The sequence below is a fragment of the Centropristis striata genome, chromosome 22, assembly GCF_030273125.1.
Source record: "Centropristis striata isolate RG_2023a ecotype Rhode Island chromosome 22, C.striata_1.0, whole genome shotgun sequence".
Classification (NCBI taxonomy): Eukaryota; Metazoa; Chordata; class Actinopteri; order Perciformes; family Serranidae; genus Centropristis; species Centropristis striata.
Genome location: NC_081538.1, coordinates 29,304,966 through 29,326,379, shown reverse-complemented (window position 1 = coordinate 29,326,379; position 21,414 = coordinate 29,304,966). Strand labels below are relative to the sequence as shown.

General features: G+C 39.3%; 1 protein-coding gene across 1 annotated transcript in view; it reads right to left on the bottom strand.

The window, feature by feature from the left end:
• Positions 1-810: 810 nt before the first annotated feature.
• The window catches only part of LOC131960608 (NLR family CARD domain-containing protein 3-like), a 40,253-nt gene continuing 19,649 nt past the window's right edge, over positions 811-21,414 (bottom strand). Inside the window, exons 2-10 of the mRNA XM_059325864.1 lie at positions 16,245-16,372; positions 14,883-15,086; positions 10,065-10,143; positions 9,689-9,893; positions 7,637-9,437; positions 7,379-7,552; positions 7,024-7,197; positions 3,155-3,201; positions 811-2,072 (exon numbers count right to left, since the gene is read on the bottom strand). Of these exons, the coding sequence (XP_059181847.1) occupies positions 1,477-2,072; positions 3,155-3,201; positions 7,024-7,197; positions 7,379-7,552; positions 7,637-9,437; positions 9,689-9,893; positions 10,065-10,143; positions 14,883-15,086; positions 16,245-16,333 (3,369 nt within the window). The 5' untranslated portion in view covers positions 16,334-16,372 and the 3' untranslated portion in view covers positions 811-1,476. The remainder of the gene's footprint in view (positions 2,073-3,154; positions 3,202-7,023; positions 7,198-7,378; positions 7,553-7,636; positions 9,438-9,688; positions 9,894-10,064; positions 10,144-14,882; positions 15,087-16,244; positions 16,373-21,414) is intronic.

Below are 21,414 nucleotides of genomic sequence, written 5' to 3'. Positions count from 1 at the left end.
AGAGAGGAGGAGAAAAAACAGTGAGCACCGCTGCAGTGTGTGGACATTATTTGATGTAAAGTTAGATGCTGTACACGTAGTGATAGGTAATTGTTTTCATGTGCATACATGATCCTCCATGGCAGCGGAGTATGGCTGGAGATCAGACGTGGGTTTTTTAGACAGTGGGAAAGGAGCCCTATGCGACTGTAAGCTCTAGCAGCGTTTAAAAACCCACGTTGAGCCGATAATTTCAGTGTCAGAGAGAAAGAGAAAGAAACACACACCGCCCGCTCACAGTGAGACAGAGACAGACTTTCATAGTGCAGATAATACAGCTAAATTAGACAGTTAAAATACATTAAAAGTTGAAAACTTACCCTTGTTGTTGGCAGTCTTCCAACATTACCAGCCGCTCTCTGCCAGGGAGGGAGGGGCACCGCATGGCCGATCAATGTGCTGATTGATCGGCCAACGCACGCACGTATCGGCCGAGGACGATACAAGTAAAAAACGCAAATATCGGCCCGATATATCAGCCGGCCGATGTTTTGGTCGACCTCTAAAAAATACTAATGCAATCAAATCAATTTACTTGCTAATCTTTGACATATCCAAGACTCTAATCACCACCAAAGCCCCAGCTCCCTAGTGTTTATTATATGGAAAATAATTATTTCATTTGTTGTATTTGGAAGAAATTATGAAATAATTCAAATGTATAAACTAGCATTTAAAGGGTTAAAATCCTGAAAATGATACAATGTTTGGTAGTTTTAAACAAGTCTGAAGTGGTTTAAGAGATTTAAGAATAAGAAAGCAGAACAAATATTGATGTATGATGATTTTATAGCAGTTTTTTGAGTGTGTACATTTTTGCCACAAAGGTGTCCAGACGGTGCAAAATGCATCAACAGAGTATAAAAGATATGTAAGAGTAAATGACATTGGATTTAAAAAATGGTACTAAAAAGAAAGGTTCTTGCAAAAGTTCATGCCTCAAGCTGTAACATGTCCAAAGTGATCACCAAATGAAAAAAAAAAAGAAAGAAATGTACAAAAATGCTTGAAGAAGGCATCTTGAGTTAAGAGCTGCTGTGAGGTTTATAAACCAGCAGATGTCACTGTGCTGCTGCTGAGTCTGAAGCCTCAAAGCTTCACAAAGCTTCCTGCACCGTCCCTAAAAACACATACAATTTACTACAAGTTTATTACAGCATGTGTACATGGACACAGATACACTTTACATTCTTTCAGCTTTATACAGTGTGTCTCACAGAGTCACTTTTAATCACAGCACCAGGGAGGAGGCAGATGTTACACATCAGGAAGTGTTTCTAGTGAAAAATGTTGATCCTCAAAGAGATGAAATCAGACAAATGAATGTTTTGTGTTTGAGTCTGAGACAGATCTGCTTCACAGTGCAGAGTGTGAGTGATGGTGAACAGACTGAACTTTGATTTCAGTCAGCAGAGTTTCTGTCCACAGGAGAGACTCTCAGACCTGCAGAGGACACAGAGACACTGAGGAACCAAAGGACCAGACCCTAAACCCAGGATAAAGAGGTTGAGTGAATGTGGTGTTGAAGGTGTGGAGGTGGATCAGTGTGTCAGAGGAGACTCTGTAGAAGGACAGAGAGCCAGCAGGACAGTCCACATACACTGCTACTCTACCAGAGGAGGAGGAGGAGGAGGAGGAGGAGGAGGAGGAGGAGGAGGAGGAGGAGGAGGAGGAGGAGGAGGAGGAGGAGGAGAGGTCTGTGCTTCTGTTATTGTGTCTGACATAGTAACCAACATCAGAGCACCACAGACTCCAGGACTGATCATTCCCTCCAAACAAACAGTCGTCACTGTTTCCTCTCCTCCTGATTCCTCTGTAACTCACTGATATATCAACTCCTCCTCTCCACTCGACCTCCCAGTAACCGCGACCAGTCAGACCAGTTCTACACAGCAGCTGAGGCCAGCAGTCAAATCTGTCTGGATGATCAGGATATGACTGATCCTCTCTCACACATGTCACCTCCCTGTTGTTGTCAGACAGTTTGAGTCTTCTGTGTACTGTGTTTGTGTCCAGTTCCAGTTCACAGACATCTGATGGAGAGAACAAGACACAAAACAGCTGCAGGTTATCATCTGTTGATTTATTAACAACTTTACTGACAATTACTGAAAGAAAACCATTCAAAGTTTCACAGTGTAACAGTAAGTTAACATGAGAGTCAACATGTCAGTAATATTGTGTGTTTTTCCTCGTGTGGACTCGAGGATGACAGCTGATGGAGATCCACATCAATAAACACACGTAGTGAATAAAGTCTCACTAATAAAAGTGACACATCATCTTCCACTGCAGCACAAAGCAGCTCTGAACCATCTGCTTTATTAAACTGTTATCAGCTCCACCAAAGAGTCACATTCAGCACAAAGTTCAGATCTTTGATCATCAAATGTCAAACTGTCCACTGCTACAGAAAACTTTCACCGCAGTCTGGATTTTTAAATGAATATCAGAGGGCTGTGGCTCCACCAACTGGCTTTAAGGTGCTTTTCATCGACCAGGGGCCAGATGCAAAAAACTCAACACACAAATATGCAAACACATTGTTTTCTTGTGTGTATGTGTCGTACATCTGGTCGCAGGTCTCCCAGTCAGGGAGGAACTGGAAGGTAAATCCACCTCAACTCACTTTATTCAACTTCTCAACAACTTTTCACATTATTTATGTCCTGTTTTGTTTTTGCCTTGTAAGGTTGTTGTTTTTTAACACTGATTCATTAAAAAACACTCAGAGAAGAAACTGAAGGAACACAACAACTTTTATCAGTCAAACTACTGAAGATTACGAGCAGCACCTGAAGGCAACAAAACTCTTGTATAAAATCAGTGAGAGTCAAGAGAAGAAGAAACACAGTCAGCTTTCTGTTGGCTCCGCTCTTCATTAAATGTATTCATTAGTTTTGTTGGATCACTGTGTTCACTTTCTTTGTGTTGGTGGATTTTAAATGGATTGATTGAATTCTAACATCTTTCCAGCCACACTGACTGAAAACAGAAGCTGAATCCTGATTGAAACTCTGGAGAAATTCATCATCAAACTTCAGTCAATAAAAAGTCTAAATGTGCTGTAACATGTGCAGCTGAGTTCTGATGAATGAAGCTGAAACACACTCACACTTCCTCAGACCAGGTCTCAACCACTGCAGTCCACCATGGTCCACCCTGCAGGAAGAGACACAGTCACAATCAGCTTCATATCACCATTAAACATCAACCAGAGACACTCAGTTAGAGACAGAGACACAGTGGCCCTCATTTATCAAGCGAGCGTAGAAACCAGCGCAGATCTGAGTGTATATTTCGTCTTACGACAGGGTCCACGTGTGATTTATCAAATGATCGTATCTCTCCAATCACAGCGTAAGAATGATCGGCTATTGATAAATGTGGCGGCTCGAAACATGCGTAATTTAAATACCACGCCCTAATATATATCATATATATATAATCTATACCCGATCCAGAAGACTCGCCTTCAGAGTTTACGACACCGAAGGGCGCAATACGGCTGAAAAGAGGATTTTTTCACCCTCTAAAGTCAGCTTTATTAGCAAAGTGCACCGTTACAGATGACAACAGGGGCAATATAGACATATTAAAGAAATACGCAGCGACGGAGGTTTATGAAATAAAAGTACTAATAGTTATAAACTCAAACAAGTTCACTGAATATTTTACATTTGGAGCACGGACTTAGAAGTTTTCAGCTTTTTGGTTAAAGGAGGTAAACAATGTTTTAAAGTAAGTTTTATTTCAAAAAGAAGAGGAATTTCTCAGAGTCAGAAAGTGAAACGCTGACGTCCAACAGCTGCAACACAACAAACTGGTTTTGTTTGGCAGCAAAAAAAGTGAAAAAGAAGGAAATCAGTGGTGCTGTCAGCAGAGTAGCGGACTATTAAACTCCCGGCGAAGTTTGAGTAATTACATGGTGATATATAAAGCCTAATAATCTATATAATATCAGAATATTGCTATTATTATGATGGAGATATATTCTTCACCTCTTTACATTTACTAATAATGATGTCCTAGTCAGAGGAGCGTGTGGCAGCGCTGACTGGAAATGTTTCTATTCGGGCAGCACCGCTGGTAAAAGAGACGCTGAAGCTCCGGTGTCGGAGCTGGATAATAATAATAATAATAATAATAATAATAATAATAATAATAATAACAGTAAACAGCAGAAGACAACAACATTTAATATCCTCAGCTGGTATTCTGTTTAAAGAATTTCACAATCGCAGGGTGTATTTATTTTTGGATTATGTTTTAATGATAAATTTTGTAGTCTAAACATGTTTTGCTTTGTCACCATTAAAAATCAAAACACCACAGAGTTTTATCAGCTCCAGGCATCGATACAATAGTCTAAGATCAGTTCTCCGACTCAGACGTGTGGACTTCACGCTGACTCAGATTTGCGTACACGAGCTGAGAGCAGACTGAGATCTGATCGTACCGTCCGCTCACGTCCAAATTTATAAATGCCGAGGCTTGCGTAGAAATCATCTTACGCCCACTTTACGCTCACTTTCTGACGTACGCTCGTTTGATAAGTGAGGGCCAGTGAGAGCTGCTGTCTGTCCACCTGTCCACACCTGAGAGTGTCCACCTGTCCCTCTGTTCATACCTTAGAGCAGGGTGTCAAACTCAAATACACAGTGGGCCAAAATTAAAAAACGCTTCAAGTTGAGGACCGGACTGGTTCAATGTTTATTGCAACACTTTTTTAAATGAACTTTTTGCACATACTGACCTTGAAAATAACAAAGCTTACAAGATATTGCAAATAAAAGCAATATTGAACATTAAATAAATGAAAAATCAGTTGCATTAATTTCTTATGGCTCAATCTGCAGCTTTTCCAAAGTAATTTCTAATGATAACATTTTTCCACAGGCCATCAACAGCCAAAAAATAATTTCCTCCAAAAACAAAAAACAAAAACGCATTTTGAATCCTTGTATCATTCGTTTTTACCATTTTCAATTGGCAATCAAAAATCAAATAATGAAAAATTGACTGGTTATTTTGTTATATGTTTTTTATTATAACACAAAAAAACTGAAAAAGTGCTTTTTTTTCATATTTCAATATTAGGCTCAGATCAAAAATACGAAATGGAAAAACGGGCACCAGGAATTAATTTGATTTTAATATTCAATTGTTTGACTGCGTTCCAGTGAGCCACTATTTGCTTCTCCGTAGTCAAACCAGCCGTCCCTATATAATGTAGTGCGCCCGTATTGTGATATTTATGGTAAATTCATTGAAACTGCTCAGAGCGAGCTGACATGAAGGATAAACACTTCACTGTCATTCTTTCTCACTTTTTTCAGTATAAAACTCTTACCTGCAGAGAGGAAATGAACACATCATGTGAAATAATCAAATTGCATCGCGCCGAAAATGTATTTGTTGTGTCGACGTGCAGTTTTCAGATTTCAGAATAAAGTGTTACACAACCAGGCCAAATACCAGATAAATATGGAAAGAAGATTAATTGCATGATATTCACAGAACTGTCCACTGTAGGTTTTTTTTATTTAATAAAACACATTTTCGCAAAATTAATAATAAAATGCACTTGAATATTTACTGTACAGTAAATATCCAAGTGCAGGGATGAAACATGGAAACTGCAGCACCCACAGAGTCATACTTTGCTTTTAGTGTGTCACTACACTGGAGTTTGATCAGCTCCATTTGGAGGTTGGATGGTGCGATTTCCACGTCAACTGCAAATGGCTCACTGAGCACCAAGTATACTCAGTTTTTCGGCGAACTACACGTTTGGGACCACAGCGGTAGAGACCTGCTCCTTCATAGTTTGGCAGCACTGAAAATGGCTCAAGTTTTCCTTCAGCATCTGTGTCTCCCACAAGCAGTTTGGTTTGAAAAGCTCTAACTTCAGCAGACATATCAGTGATCACACGGCCCCGTCCCTGAAGCTGCAGGTTGAACACATTGAGATGGCTCGTGATGTCACACAGAAACTTTTCATCCTGGAGCTCTGTTGTGTCTTTCCCTTTGCTTTCCATGAACTGACAGATCTCCTCACGCAACTCAAACATCTTTTCAGCACTTTTCCTTGGCTTAGCCATCGCACCTCTGTGTGATAAGGCAAGTCACCATATTCTGAACCCAACTCCTCCAGAGAAGACTTGAACTGGCGGTGATTTAAACCTTTGGCTCTTATGAAGTTAACTGCTTGTGTTATAGTGCTCATTACATGTTCCATTTTCAAGGCTTTGCCACACAGCGACTCCTGGTATGATGCAGTGATAAGATGTCAGCTCACCTGTGCCGTTTTCTTCCAGCATCTTTTCTGGGATCCTGCCCACCAATCTACTCTTTTGACCGCACATCACAGGCACTCCATCTGTCAGTCCCAGAAGCATACTCCAAGGCAGCTCCATTTCATTTACACACCTAGATACCTCTTGAAATATATATTTTCCCGTTGTTGTGCCATGCATAGATCATAATCCCAAAAGTTCCTCTGTTACGCACAGACTTTAGTCCACTCCATGGATGAAAATCGACAGCTGGGCAGTATCAGAAGTGTCGCTGCTCTCATCCACAGCAAGGCTTTCCCCTTTTCCACCAGCTGTTGTTGTAGATTTGTGGCAAGCTCACATGTACGATCTGCAACGGTGTTCCTGCTCAGGCTCACGTTTGAAAATGCTTAACTTTTATCCGGGCACATGACCTCGCAAACTTTCATCATGCAGTTTTTGACAAATTCTCACTCAGTAAAGGCCCGGGCTGATTTAGCGACGCTAAAACTGGCCTTTACAGCAGCATCACTTTGTGATTTGAAAATAGCCAGTTGTGACAATAGACTTTTTTATTAGTGGTGCGTGCAATATACCGACCGGACAACTCTAAACCAATCAAATATTATCCTGCAGGCCAGATGTGGCCATCTGGCCTTGAGTCTGACACGTGCTTTAGAGCGTCCACCGGTCTCTCTGTCCATACCTGAGAGTCTCCAGTCTCCAGTGTGGATCCTTCAGTCCAGCAGACAGAAGCTTCTCTCCTGAGTCTCCTGGATGATTGTAGCTCAGATCCAGAATTCTCAGATGGGAGGGATTGGAGGTCAGAGCTGATGCCAGAGAAGCACAGCCTTCCTCTGAGATCATACAGCCTGACAGACTACACACACACACACACACACACACACACACACAAACACACGGTCAGCATAAACTCTCTAAAATAAAAGTATTTTCTTGCTACATGTTCATAATTGTAACCGTTTCAGACACTAATGGAGCTAAAAAGAAGACAGCTGTTAACATAGTGGGTTTACTTCTAAAAACACTTTAATTCTGACCTGAGAGTTTCCAGTCTGCAGTGTGGACTCTTCAGTTCAGCAGAAAAACGCTTCACTCCTGAATCCTGCAGGTCATTGTTACTCAGGTCCAGGTCTCTCAGACTAGAGGACTGGGAGCTGAGGACTGAGGACAGAGCTTCACAGCTTCTCTCTGAGAGGTTACAGCCACTCAGCCTGGAGAGAAATCAGCAAAACATGAGAGAACAAAGACAAACAATGGAAACTACATTTAATCTGGATAGTGATGCGATCACCTACAAAGCTTTGTTGGAGGCTTTGACCACTGGCAGCATCCTCAGAAGAGCCTCCTCTGAAGCAGAGTATTTCTTCAGGTCAAACACGTCCAGATCTGTTCCTGATGACAGTAAGATGAAGACCAGAGCTGACCACTGAGCAGGAGACAGTTTATCTGTGGAGAGACTTCCTGATCTCAGGGACTGTTGGATCTCCTTCACTAGAGAACGATCATTCAGTTCATTCAGACAGTGGAACAGGTTGATGCTTCTCTCTGGAGAAAGATCCTCACTGATCTTTTTCTTGATGTATTTGATTGTATTCTGATTGGTCTCTGAGCTACTTCTTGTCTGTGTCAGCAGGCCTCTGAGGAGAGTCTGGTTGGTCTGCAGAGAAAGACCCAGGAGGAAGCGGAGGAACAAGTCCAGGTGTCCGTTTGGACTCTGTAAGGCCTTGTCCACAGCACTCTGGTAGAGACGTTTTAGTTTAGGTTTGTCTCTGAAGACTTTAGATAGACGAGATATTGGTTGTTCTCCTTCCATCAGATTGACTCCAGAGTTGACGAAGGTCAGATGGACATGAAGAGCAGCCAGAAACTCCTGAACACTCAGATGGATGAAGCAGAACACTCTGTCCTGGTACAGTCCTCTCTCCTCTCTAAAGACCTGTGTGAACACTCCTGAGTACACTGAGGCTGCTCTGATATCGATGCCACACTCTGTCAGGTCTGAGTCATAGAAGATCAGGTTTCCTTTCTGCAGCTGATCAAAAGCCAGTTTTCCCAGAGACTCAATCATCTTCCTGCTCGTTTTACTCCACTGTGGATCTGTCTCAGCTCCTCCATCATACTTGACGTTCTTCACTTTGGACTGAACCACCAGGAAGTGGATGTACATCTCAGTCAGGGTCTTGGGCAGTCTTCTTCCCTTTCTGGTTTTCAACACATCCAGAACTGTAGCAGAGATCCAGCAGAAGACTGGGATGTGGCACATGATGTGGAGGCTTCTTGATGTCTTGATGTGGGAGATGATTCTACTGGCCTGCTCCTCATCTGTGAATCTCTTCGTGAAGTACTCCTCCTTCTGTGGGTCAGTGAACCCTCTGACCTCTGTCACCATGCCAACACAGTCAGCAGGGATCTGATTGGCTGCTGCAGGTCGTGTGGTTATCCAGAGGCGAGCAGAGGGAAGCAGTTTCCCCCTGATGAGGTTTGTCAGCAGCACATCCACTGAGGTGGACTCTGTGACATCAGTCAGGATCTCAGTGTTGTGGAAGTCCAGAGGAATTCGACACTCATCCAGACCGTCAAAGATGAACACAACATGGAACTCTTCAAACCTGCAGATTTCTGCTTCTTTGGTGTCAGGAAAGAAGTGATGAACAAGTTCCACCAAGCTGAACTTTTTCTCTTTCAGCACATTCAGCTCTCTGAAAGTGAATGGAAATGTGAACATTATGTCCTGGTTGGTTTTGTCTTCAGCCCAGTCCAGAGTGAACTTCTGAGTTAAGATTGTTTTCCCAATGCCAGCCACTCCCTTTGTCAGCACTGTTCTGATTGGTTCTTCTCTTCCAGGTGAGGCTTTAAAGATGTCTTCTTGTCTGATTGTTGTTTCTGGTCGGTCTGGTTTCCTAGATGCTGTTTCAATCTGTCTGATCTCATGTTCATCATTGACCTCTGCAGTCCCTCCCTCTGTGATGTAGAGCTCTGTGTAGATCTGATTCAGAAGGGTTGGGTTTCCTGCTTTAGAGATCCCCTCAAACACACACTGGAACTTCTTCTTCAGGTTAGACTTCAGTTTACATCTGCACACTGGAGCATGAGTTCCTGAATCAACAAATAAAATTAAATCAGCAAGAGAATTATATCGACAATCAGAGAATCTAAACATTTCATTGTGTCTGTGTAGTTTTTGCTCCTCCATCTGTTTTATTCAGCTCATCAGTTGAGGACAACAGCTTCTGATCTGATGCAGATGTGTGCAGCATATTTATTGCAGAGATTGGAAGTGCAAACTTTGCCCATGTTGTTTCCATTTCATCTTTATAATGTTATATTGTAAAAGAAAATCCACTTACTGTTCTTCAGACAGTCAGCGAGCTCCTCCTGCTTCATTCCTCTCAGGAAGTTAAGTGTGATATTCAGAAACTCCTCTCTGCTGCTCCTCCTCTGCCCCTTATAGTCCCACTGACTCTCTAAGTATTCTTGGTAATCTGGACTCAGAACCTTCTGGATCTTCTTCAGCTCGTTCTTCACAAAAGTGACGATGTTCTCCTCCAGCAGCTGGAACAGAATAATAAACTGAACATTTAGTTAAAAGCTCACATGTGACTCATCTGTCAGTGTGAAGGCCTGCTGGTCCAAACAGAGCAGCATCAGACTGTTAACACCTGAATGGTAGTTGAGAATTAATCTGTAGTTCATAGTGAAAGGTTTATTTATGCATGTACGCACCATAAATATGGAGTCCAGATCTGTTTGTTGCTGTTGGGCAGACTGACCACTGAGGCCCTCTGAGCTCTCCTGATGAACTCTGCAGAGGAAACATCAAGTGTAGGAACATTTAATGACATAAATATGTAAACACCTTTAACTCTAAATGAGTTCTGTGACAATGACACAATGACAGAACTGTTGCTCCGGAGGAACATTACGTAAGCCTGATAGCATCCTACTGGTAGAAGCTTTAAAGCAGGTGATCATGTTTGAGCTGACTGTAGCCTGGGTCGGACAGAGAGAGGACCATATGTCAGCAGATGTTAGAACAGTGTCTGCAACTCTAACTGTTGATGTCAGATGTTGAATTGAATAAGAATAGATGTGAATTTTCAAGTCGTCCGGATCACATCAGAGGCTGCTGAAAGATCCAGATGGTGACTGACCAGAGGGAAGGAACCATGTGGTGTGGAAGGAAAAACTGGGACTTATAGTAATGTTTGTTGTTTAATCACTACATGTAATACATCACACAGTCACAGCTCAGGATGGGCCAACTGTAGGCTAATCTTCTATGGTTCATTAATCACACAGTTACAGCCATAGTTGCAGCAAAAGAACAGGGCCAGCTATAAGCTAGGCCTTTATGCGTGATTAATCACACAGTTATAACCAGCATGATTCTTTGATGAAGTTAGAAAAGAGCCAGAGGAAGGACTGAGCAGTGATTCTTTAATGAGGCTAGGCAGGGGCGAGTCTAGGGTCAGAGCTTTAGGGGTGCTGAGCACCCATTGAGCCCTGCTGCCACCACCCACCCTCAATCAACAGTCATTAGAATTGATTAGATTGAACTTTATTGTCACTGAACAAAGTAACAGCTACTTGGACAACAAAATGCAAAATATAGGCCATCTTTCTCTCTTTCCCTTGGCACTGACAATCATACACAAATATATTGTAGCAGACCATTTCCTACATTTTTATTTATTTTGTGTCTTTTTTTGGTCATTTTGTGTCCTTTTCAGTCATTTTGTGTCTTTTTTAAGTAATTTAGTTTTTTTTGTCACTTTGTGTGATTTTTTAAAGTTATTTGTTTCTGTTTTTGGTCATTTTGTGTCTTTTTTAGTAATTTTGTGTCTTTTTTGGTCATTTTGTGTCCTTTTTAGTTATTTTGTGTCTTTTTTAGTAATTTTGTGTCTTTTTTAGTAATTTTGTTTCTTTTTTTTCTGTCATTTTGTGTCTTTCTTATGTAATTTAGTTTTTTTTCTGTCATTTTGCGTGATTTTTTTTAGTTATTTTGTGTCTTTTTTGTAAAGTGTGTCTGTTTTTCGTCATTTTGTGTCCTCTTTAGTTATTTTGTGTCTTTTTTTGGTCATTTTGTGTCTTTTTTAGTTATTTTGTGTCTTTCTTAAGTAATTTAGGTTTTTTTCAGTTATTTTGTGTGATTTTTTTAAGTTATTTTGTGTGATTTTTTAAAGTTATTTTGTGTTTTTTTGTAATTTTGTGTCTTTTTTAGTTATTTTGTGTCTTTTTAAGTAATTCTGTGTCTTTTTTCTGTCATTTTGTGTGATTTTTTTGTTATTTTGTGTCTTTTTTTTGTAATTTTGTGTCTTTCTTAAGTAATTTAGTTTTTTTTCTGTCATTTTGTGTCTTTTTTAGTTATTTTGTGTCTTTTTTGGTCATTTTGTGTCCTTTTTAGGTATTTTGTGTATTTTTTCTGTCATTTTGTGTCTTTTTTAAAGTTATTTAAGTTTTTTTGGTCATCTTGTGTTTTTTTTAGTAATTTTGTGTCTTTTTTTGGTCATTTTGATACTGCCTCCAGCAGCCCCCAGGTAATTTGAGTTTGAGACCCCTGTTCTAAAGTAACGATAAACTTTAACAACAGAGACACAAGTACACACTTCACAGGTACGCAGTTAATTTGTCGCACTGCTCCTTTTGTTTAATAAACGGACCAGTTTGACTGTAGCTGCGCTAATGGCGCTAACGAAGCTAACCGGGCTAACCGAACTAACTGGAAAACGGTGCCTGGACTCCAGTACTCGCCGATATGGTGTCAGAATCGGAACAACTCCAGGTAAAAGGAAAGTATGAGACAGAGCTTTGGAGCAACTTACTTAGTTGATTCACAACACTACAACTTAGGATTCTCACTCTGCGTGTGTCTCGCTGGATGCCGGTCGGCCAGCGGAGCGGTGCAGAGGGAGCGGGTGAGAGGAGGATGATACCATTTGCGAAGCGGGGGTGTTTTCATTTTCATCCTTTACATATACATTTAAACCACAAACTACGGAGTTTGTTTTGGACATCATTTACGTTTTTCAAAGACAAACAAAATTTTTAGAATAACAACATTTCTTACTCCAAGTTTCAGGGGTGCTGAAGCACCCCTAAAAATAATCTGAGATGCAGCTCAGCACTGCGAGGCAATGATTTTGCTTTGTTTTTTAAATCTTATTCAGCTTATGTAATAGTTAGAAGCAGGGCATGAAATTGGCACCCGCCCACACGCCAAATGCGGGTAAATTTTGTGATTGGCGGGTGAAACTGTCAATCAACCTGCCACGTTGGCGTGTAGCCGATAAGACAACACAACACTGAGCAAGTGTTGTGTGTTGTTGACCAATCAGGTTGCCTATTGTTGTTGCTAAACAAGCCCTGCCGTTTTCTTGGATTTAAAAAAAAATAAAAAATAAAAAAATGTGGCGGCATATTGCTGGCGTGAAGAAGCCGCTGGCTGTAACAGAACAAAAAGAGGATGAGGAGAACGATTCAAAGAAAAAAACCAAAAAAAGACGTTTTAATACAAAGTGGAAAGTGGAAAGGGATGGCAAGGTTCACGACTGGCTGGTGTACGACGTCACAACAGAGGAGAGCACTGCCGGGATTGCCGTATGTATGGCTCGGAGAAAGCTAAATCAAACCTATTTGTAATCGGGACAAAAAACTTAAAGTTAGAGGCAATTAAAGACGACGAGTCCTCAAAAAGCCACTTGCACACGATCAGTTGTAAGGTGGGGAAGACGGCTCCCCCAGAGCAGACAGCTGCGGTCAAGGCACTGACGTTGATGAAAACAGCGCAGCTGGAGAGGATGAAGCTCCTGTTTAGGAACGTCCATGCCATTGGAAAGAATGCCATTGCCATTGTGACTAATGGATTGCAGTTGGGTGTTCACTAAATAAATGAGACCATCAGTGAGATGATTGGTTGTTTGTATTTCTGTTATTTTCTATTCTAAATGCCTGCCACACCAGGTCAGATACAGTTGTAAGGCATTATCTAGGTCTAGTCATTAATGACATTAAGTTGGTTGATAATTCAACAGCACTTTAACGTGTATTCAGGTGGATTTCAAAATCCATCTGCCACAGTGGCTGTTGGCCAAAAAAGTTGACTTCAGGCCCTGGTCAGAAGCATATATTTATGCAAATGTACTATATTCCTTTCAGTTTAAACATTTAAGTGTCATTACATTGATGAAGGCTGTGTAATGACTTGTTTACGACTCAGATCACAAAGTCTAAGACCTGGACATGAGACTTAATTGTAAGGGTGAGGTGACACGTCGATTAACGTAACGTACATCGATGCGTCGCAGGGAGAAAGTAAGATGGCATGGACTCCACGAGCTGCAAGCTGAGGTGAAAAAACCTTGCCAAATATTAATAGAATTGTAAGAGTATGTTGTGCGGAGACTGAACAACATGGTGCTCTGCCAGTTAGAAATGGTATATACAGCAGTACTACCACTATGCACGAGTACTTGAAGCAGAAGCATCCCAGTGAACCCACCGTAAGCCCTGTTTACTTTCTGTCTTCACCCAAAGTAAAATATATTACTATTATAAACAGGATGAATGTGTTGCTGCTGATAGTAATTGAGTTTCTCCTGTTAATGTCTGTTCCTGCATCACTGCTGCTGTTAAACGTTACGTTACACCACGTTTCATTTCACATTGTTATTGGCCGTTTCACATTTGATTGTTACAGTCTGTAAATCCTTTCAGCTATTTAAGCAACACTGATGGAAAAAAATATGACTCCAGGGATGAAATAAATGATTTTGATTTGTCCAGTATTTAAGTAGAAATTCTGATCCAGTTCAGGAAAAATGTTGATATTACATACTGACAATTATTTTGTCTATGTATGTATTATTAATATAATACAGCAGTAATACAGAAAGTATACTAATTTTTTAAAATATTACACACTTCCCTCTAAGTTAGGAAGGAGTTTACTGTTGCTAGATTGTTGAACTGCTTGACCGTTTTGTTACTGGTAATAAAAGTGACTTGAATTTTACATTTCATTTCACGATTACCTTTCATTATTTTGCTATTGTATTGCTAAAAGTAGATTTGCATTATATTCCTTTTAATTAAATGGAACAAGCTTTTGCATTAACTTTGTTTTGGAGAGTTTATGTTGAAGTGTAAAACACAGATTAGCTTGGGCTACTTTCTGTTGAGGAATAATGCCCTGCAGTGCATAGTTTGTCATATTTATGTAGTTAGTCATATTTATTTATTTTAAAGAGAAGATTAATGAATATAATATTGAAATATTAAAAAAAAGTTTAGAAAATATATATTTTGGGTAAATTGGTTGTTATACTGACGATAGTGCAGCAACACTTAATTGTGACTTGTAAAACAATGACTGTCCAACCGCTGGCATGCAGCGATCACTTTGTTAGTTCATATAATTTAATAAACTTGTTAAATTAATTTTAATAGCATCCTGTTTTTGATCAAAAATCTAACTTTTTACTACCTTCAATGCAAAGTTCTGGGCGAGTCAGATATCAACAAATTTCAGTTTTAAATTCCTACCTTCCATCAGGAGCTTGTCCAACTTTAAAGTTAATAGGGCGACCCTTAGACTGGTCACTCTTCATGGACACACAGCTGGGTTCAGGTCCAGATCCAGGTTGTCCAACTTTAAAGTCAATAAGGCTACCCTTAGACCAGTCACTCTTCATGGACACACAGCTGGGTTTAGGTCCAGGGTCAGGTTCAAGTCTCTCCTGATGCACTCTGATAAAAACAAGAAAACGGACAATAACGTTCATCGAAATGTAATCAGATCAAAGATTCTGACTAATTTTTGTTGACTAATCAGATTTATTTTATGTCCAGGGGGCCTCATGTATCCATGTATCAACGCTGTGTATGCACCAAAACATTGCATTGCTGTTTTTCCTGCACACGCACCGCAAACGTTTGTTTGGCGGAAAGTACTGTCTTTCCTGCTCTATTTAAAATGTGTTTCATATCTAAACTCAAACTACACACAACTGGCATTGTGTTTACAGTTCATAGCTCTCAGAAAATGGAGGAAAAATGCCATTTTCCACCCTCAATAACCCGTTCTAAATATGAGGGGATAGATTTTATTTTTTCCATCTATTATCATATTTTAGATTTCACCTGCGTACTGCTGCTTACTTGTGCAATAATAGTATGTTGAAGTCTATATTTTTTTTGCAGATTGTATATTTTCTTAAGTCTATAAATTCAGCTATTTACACTTTTTTTATAAATACCGAATTTCCCTCCGGGGATCAATAAAGTACTTGTGATTCTGATTATGGAGCGCACACATTTTTCACAGTTAACCTGTTTTAATTACTGTGTCAAAGTGCCGATCGCCGACCGTTTCCCCTTACTTTATTGGAAATTCGGTATATATAAAAATAGTGGAAATAGCAGAATATATAGAATTAAGAAAATATACAATCTTAACATCAAAACATATAGACTTCAACATACTATCATTGCACAAGTCAGCAGCAGTACGCAGGTGAAGTCTAAAATATGATAATAGATGAAAAAAAAACATCTATACCCTCATATTTAGAACGGGTTATTGATGGTGGAAAACGGCATTTTCCTTCCATTTTCCGAGAGCTATGAACTATAATAATAATGTCAGTTGTGTGTAGTATGAGTTTAGACATGAAAGACGTTTTAAATAGAGCATAAAAGACAGTAGTTTCTGCCAAACAAAAGTTTGCGGTGCCACCGCACATTCTCACGGCACCTCGATAGGTTGCTGAGCTGTCCGCACATTCTCACGGCAAGTTCACTTTTCATACATGTGGCGTGTGCGGAAAAAACAGCGTACGCAATGGTTTTTTGCGTACGCTGTGTTGATACATGAGGCCCCTGGACAGTTAGAGATCCTCATCTCACCTCTGAGCTTTGGTCTGGCTGTCATGTTCCCCACACAGAGTGGTTTCAGAGGGAGGGTCTCCCTCCTCTCTGTCCTCACACTGATCCATAGCAGAGTCCACACCTGCAGGGAGAGATTCACTCTGTCACTGCAACAACAACAACAACAACAACAACAACAACAATATTTCACAGTCACTGAGTCTTTGTATTTGTAGCTCTTGAGGAAATACACATATTGAAGTGGTTACAACTAATTCAACGAGTTAACTATAACCTCAATTAGCTTACAAGTAGCTTACGTAGAATACTATTAACTTACAACTAGCTAAACTGGTTGAACAATTAGTTTACACTCAACAGCTTGTTTACAACTCAATAATAACTGAACAGGATTACAATAATCTTAAAACTAGCTTAACTATTTTACAACCACTAGAAATAACTCGGCAGGTTTATATTGAGCTCAATAACAATACAAGTTAATCAATTAGCTAGCAACAGGTTTACAACAAACTTACAATGTCCAACTAGTTTACTAGCTTGCCAATAGCTTACATCTAGCTAAACTAGTAAACAACTAGCTCAATTAGCTTACTACTAGCTCAGCTAGTTTACAAATAGGCCCAACAAGTTTAAAATGTCCACACAAGTTAACTAGCTTACAACTAGTTTAGAATCAGCAGTATCAGTTAGGTTACAACTGCTTTACAACTAGCTGACAGCAAGTTAATAACTGACTCAGAGCTTACTAGTTTACCACTAGCTCAACTAGAAACTAACTCAACAAGTTCACCATTAGCATTACAGGTAGCTCAGCTAGTTTACAACTAGCTTCTAACTCAGCTAACTCTTTTAACTAATGGCGAGCCAGAGTACTCAGCTTATTCAACAAGCCAACAACTAGTTTACAGCTGGCTAGTTAAGCTATACAAGTCCTCAAAGAGGATGTGTGTGTTTTTTTTTTACAAGCTACATGATGTTTCACAAATTATTCCAGCAGAACGTTTACAAGAGGACCCAATTCCCAAATAGTCAAATTTAACTTTGCTAACAAAGTACGTTTACATGCTTAGTGCTACTCTTGTATTGTGTTACTGGACGTTTCGCCATAAATTTGAGTTTGAATCAGCTTCAAAATGGTTAGCATGTTAGCATGTTAGTTGCTGTCAAAGCAGTGGGTGATCCTGATAAACACCTTTTAGCAGAGTCAAACTGTGTTTAAAATTGTTATTATAAAACACTGGAACACAAACAGACAGACCTGAGATCAGCTCAGAGTGTTTAACAGTGAAAAGAGTCACTTACCAAAAGATTCACATTGAGGAAAAACAACTGCGTCACAACAGAAAAAAACAGGAGGAGGAAGTAAAGGTAAAATACAGGTGAGAGAGAGAGAGAGAGAGAGAGAGAGAGAGAGAGAGAGAGAGAGAGAGAAACGTCCCACTCTAAACCAGTCGAGCAGAGGAAAAGTTTTAAGACAAGTCTGGACAACTGAAAGACTGTAACTGATGTAACTGATATGAAAGCATACACTCAAGAATGATCAGCCTCACATGGGACTGAATGAAAATATGACAATAAACCATGTGAAAGTGTTTCTTGCTGACAGAAAGACTCTCAGACTCTTTATCCCTTTAAAAGTATCCATAAAACATATTAACAGGGAAATGACAGATCATGAAAGAAAAAAAACGCTTTCTAGAGAGTTTTATCTCACATTTATTATAAATGAAGAAAGTTGTCTGTGGTCTATTCAAAGCCACCAGACTCCATGAACAAAAACAGTCATTTTCACCTGACAGAACTGGGGATCTTCAGGTCCCTAAATGACATAATCACACAGTTTGGTTTGTTAGTTTTGATGCTTCCAAATTCTTTAAAACAAAAGCTTGAGAGCTGATGACTTCACGTGCGACTGCAAAATACCAAAATAAAACACATGCATTGTCCGTTCGTACTTGGGCTGCAACTAACGACTATCTTCATAGTCAAATACTCATCGATTACTGAAACAATTAGTTGAATAATTAATTGCACATTACTTCATGGCTCTTATTTAACTATCAAGCTTTTAAATTTAGTTGGAGGTTATTCAATGCATGTGCTAACAATAAAGACAATAAATATAAATTCCTCAATCAAAAATATGTCTAAACTGCTGATTTAGCCATGACTAACACCAAAGATAAAATAATTCACCATCAAATTTTTATCCATTTAACATTGAGTACAGACAAAGTGCAAATATTAAAAAGTATAAATTAAATCAAGGGGTTTGTTGAAGTAATGCTCTTTAAGGCAAGGTGAGAGCTTTAACCCTCTGAAGGTGAGTCCCAGGTGGAAGAGGTTAAAAGCCAAAACAACTCTGTCTATAGACAGCTGACGTTAGCTACCTGAGAAGCTAATTATCTCACCTGGACGAGTCGGCATCATCCACAAGTCCCACGTGTCTTCTTTTCAAATGTTCGTGCGTGACCGATGTGCTCCCGTGATACTCGAAGTCCGCTTTACAAATCCTGCAGCCGATCCTCTTCTTTGCTGGTTTAGGGTGAAATACTTTTGACGTGATGGTGTTGCATCAGCTGCCATGTTGCTATATTGTGTGTTTACCTGTTGCTTCCCAGTCACTGTTTGGCACGAGCAACTCTCACCAAATATAGAAATGATGTCAGACGGCTCACCGCTCAGAAACTCAGCTCTGGAAAACGCCACGTCAGGTCCATGATGTCACAGACTAATTATTGACAATTCAATTTGTCTGCAACTAGCTTAAAGCTAGCTCAACTATTTCAAAACTATCTAAAACTCCCTTACATTTAGCTCAATGAACTTACAACTTGTTCAACTATTTAACAACTAGCTCAACTGTTTCATAACTATCTTAAACTAGCTTAACAATATAAGCTTAACTAACCCACTCATAGCATACAACCACCAACACTTGTTTAAAAAGCCTAAAACTAGCTCAATTAACTTACATCTTAATCAACTAGTTTACAACACAAAACTACCACAAAAAAAATTAAAAGGAGCTGAAAACTTCATTCCAATGAAGTAAACAAGCTTTCAAATAACTCACCAAGCTTCACTAGCTAACTGTGTGTTGCAGCAGTACATTCCTTTCATTGATTTCTATGGTAAACAAACGTTCAATGTAGATCAAGTTTATTTCCACAATTTTAAACTATCTTACAACCAGCCTAACTTAGTAGAAGCCAGACTAATTTAAATGTAGAATACAACTAACACAACTGGTTTACAGAGAGCACAAATATCTTAGAAGCAGCTTAAAACGACCTTACAACTAACTGAAATTACTACAAGCTCAAATGAGTCACACATAGCATCACACTACTTTACAAAGAGCTTAAAACTAGCACAAATATCTGAGAAGCAGCTTAAAACGACCTTACAACTAGCTTAAAGCTAGCTCAACTGTTTCATAACATAAAATTATATTTTTTCCTACCATGTTGTTGCCACTGCTGCTGTTGTCAGTCTTATTATCTTGCCTCGCTCACATCACATCCCCTGGTAGTCACAAAGCTCCATAATATAACTGGCAAAAATACAAGAATTTCATTCATCAGTCTACAATGGGAAAATGTTTGAATTTGGTGGAATACAGTGAAAATATCAAATATTACTAATTTTCTTCAAAATGAAATGCTTACATTACAGAATGCATGGGTTTATACCATAATGAAAGTGAGATTAATAAATGTGGTTGGAATGGAAGTCTATGAGGCATTTTTTGGCCAAGAAGGTGTCCAGAGGGAGTATCTGGCACTACATAAAAAATACTAATGCAAATAAATTATGTTGCTTATCTTTGACATATCCAAGATTCTAATCACTACCAAAGCCCCAGCCCCCTACTATTTATTACATGGGAAAAAAATATTTTTTGGTGTTTTTCTGGAAATAAACTATGAAATAATTCAAATATATAAACTGGCATTTAAAGTGTTACATTTCTGAAAATTATTGAATGTTTAGTAGTTTTGAGCAAGTCTGAAGTTGAAAAAAAATATTGCTGTATGGTGATTTAATAGCAGATTTTTTGTGCATGTACATTTTTAACACAAAGGTGTCCAAATGGTGCAAAATGCATCAACAGAGTATGAAAGACACGTAAGATAAAAATATATTAGATTTAAAAAATGTTACTAAAAAGATAAAAGTTTTTGCAAAAATGAATGCTGCTGTAAGGTTTATAAACCAGCAGATGTCACTGTGCTGCTGCTGAGTCTGAAGCCCCAAAGCTTTACAATGCTTCCTGCACCGTCCCTAAAAACACATGCAATTTAATACAAGTTTATTACAGCATGTGTACATGGACACAGATACACTTTACATTCTTTCAGCTTTATACAGTGTGTCCCACAGAGTCACTTTTAATCACAGCACCAGGGAGGAGGCAGTAGGAAGTTGTTAGAAGTTACAACTTGACTCCAAAAGTCAGCTATACATTTTGTAAAGCACTTTAAATACAAAAAGTGAACCAACATTAATCAGATCAGTAGTATTTATTGATGAAAAAGTAACCATGTGTTGTAATTTTAAAAAATGAAGGATGAGGAATCGAACAGAATCATGGACTAGATAATCAAATCTAATCTTGAGACCAGTGAAGATGCAAAGCCCTATTAATTACAGCAGCATGTTGAAATGTTGAGAAATTAGTTCTCTTAAAGTTGGAGAAGTTGTTGAGGGTCTGACTAGCTAATCTGAAGGGATCAGTTGTTGATGTGGAGAAAAAAAACACTCACTATGTTGCTGCTGGTCAGACACCAAGCTGAAGTTGGTTTGAGGATTAGCGACCGTTGGTAACGAGCTGTGAAAGTGCCGCCCGCAAACCAATGCTAAACTAACTTCACTTACACACCAGCTAGCTGTTAACTAGCTAATGTTAGCCACTATTAAAAACACCACCAGGCTATTACTAACAGCTTTACAATTCATCCGCTACTTGAACCTTAATGTAAAAAAATAACTGTTTTCACAAAATGACCGTGGCTGTTGAAACACCCTTTTTAAATTTAAACTGGCTAACATGACTTAGTGTTGCCTAGCAACATTAGCTGTTTAACGTTAGCTCAGTCAGTTCCTGTTAAATAACTGTTTCAACAGTCAAAACTCGACCGCTGCTATCAAGTTAAATTAACATCTAACATGTCTAACTAAG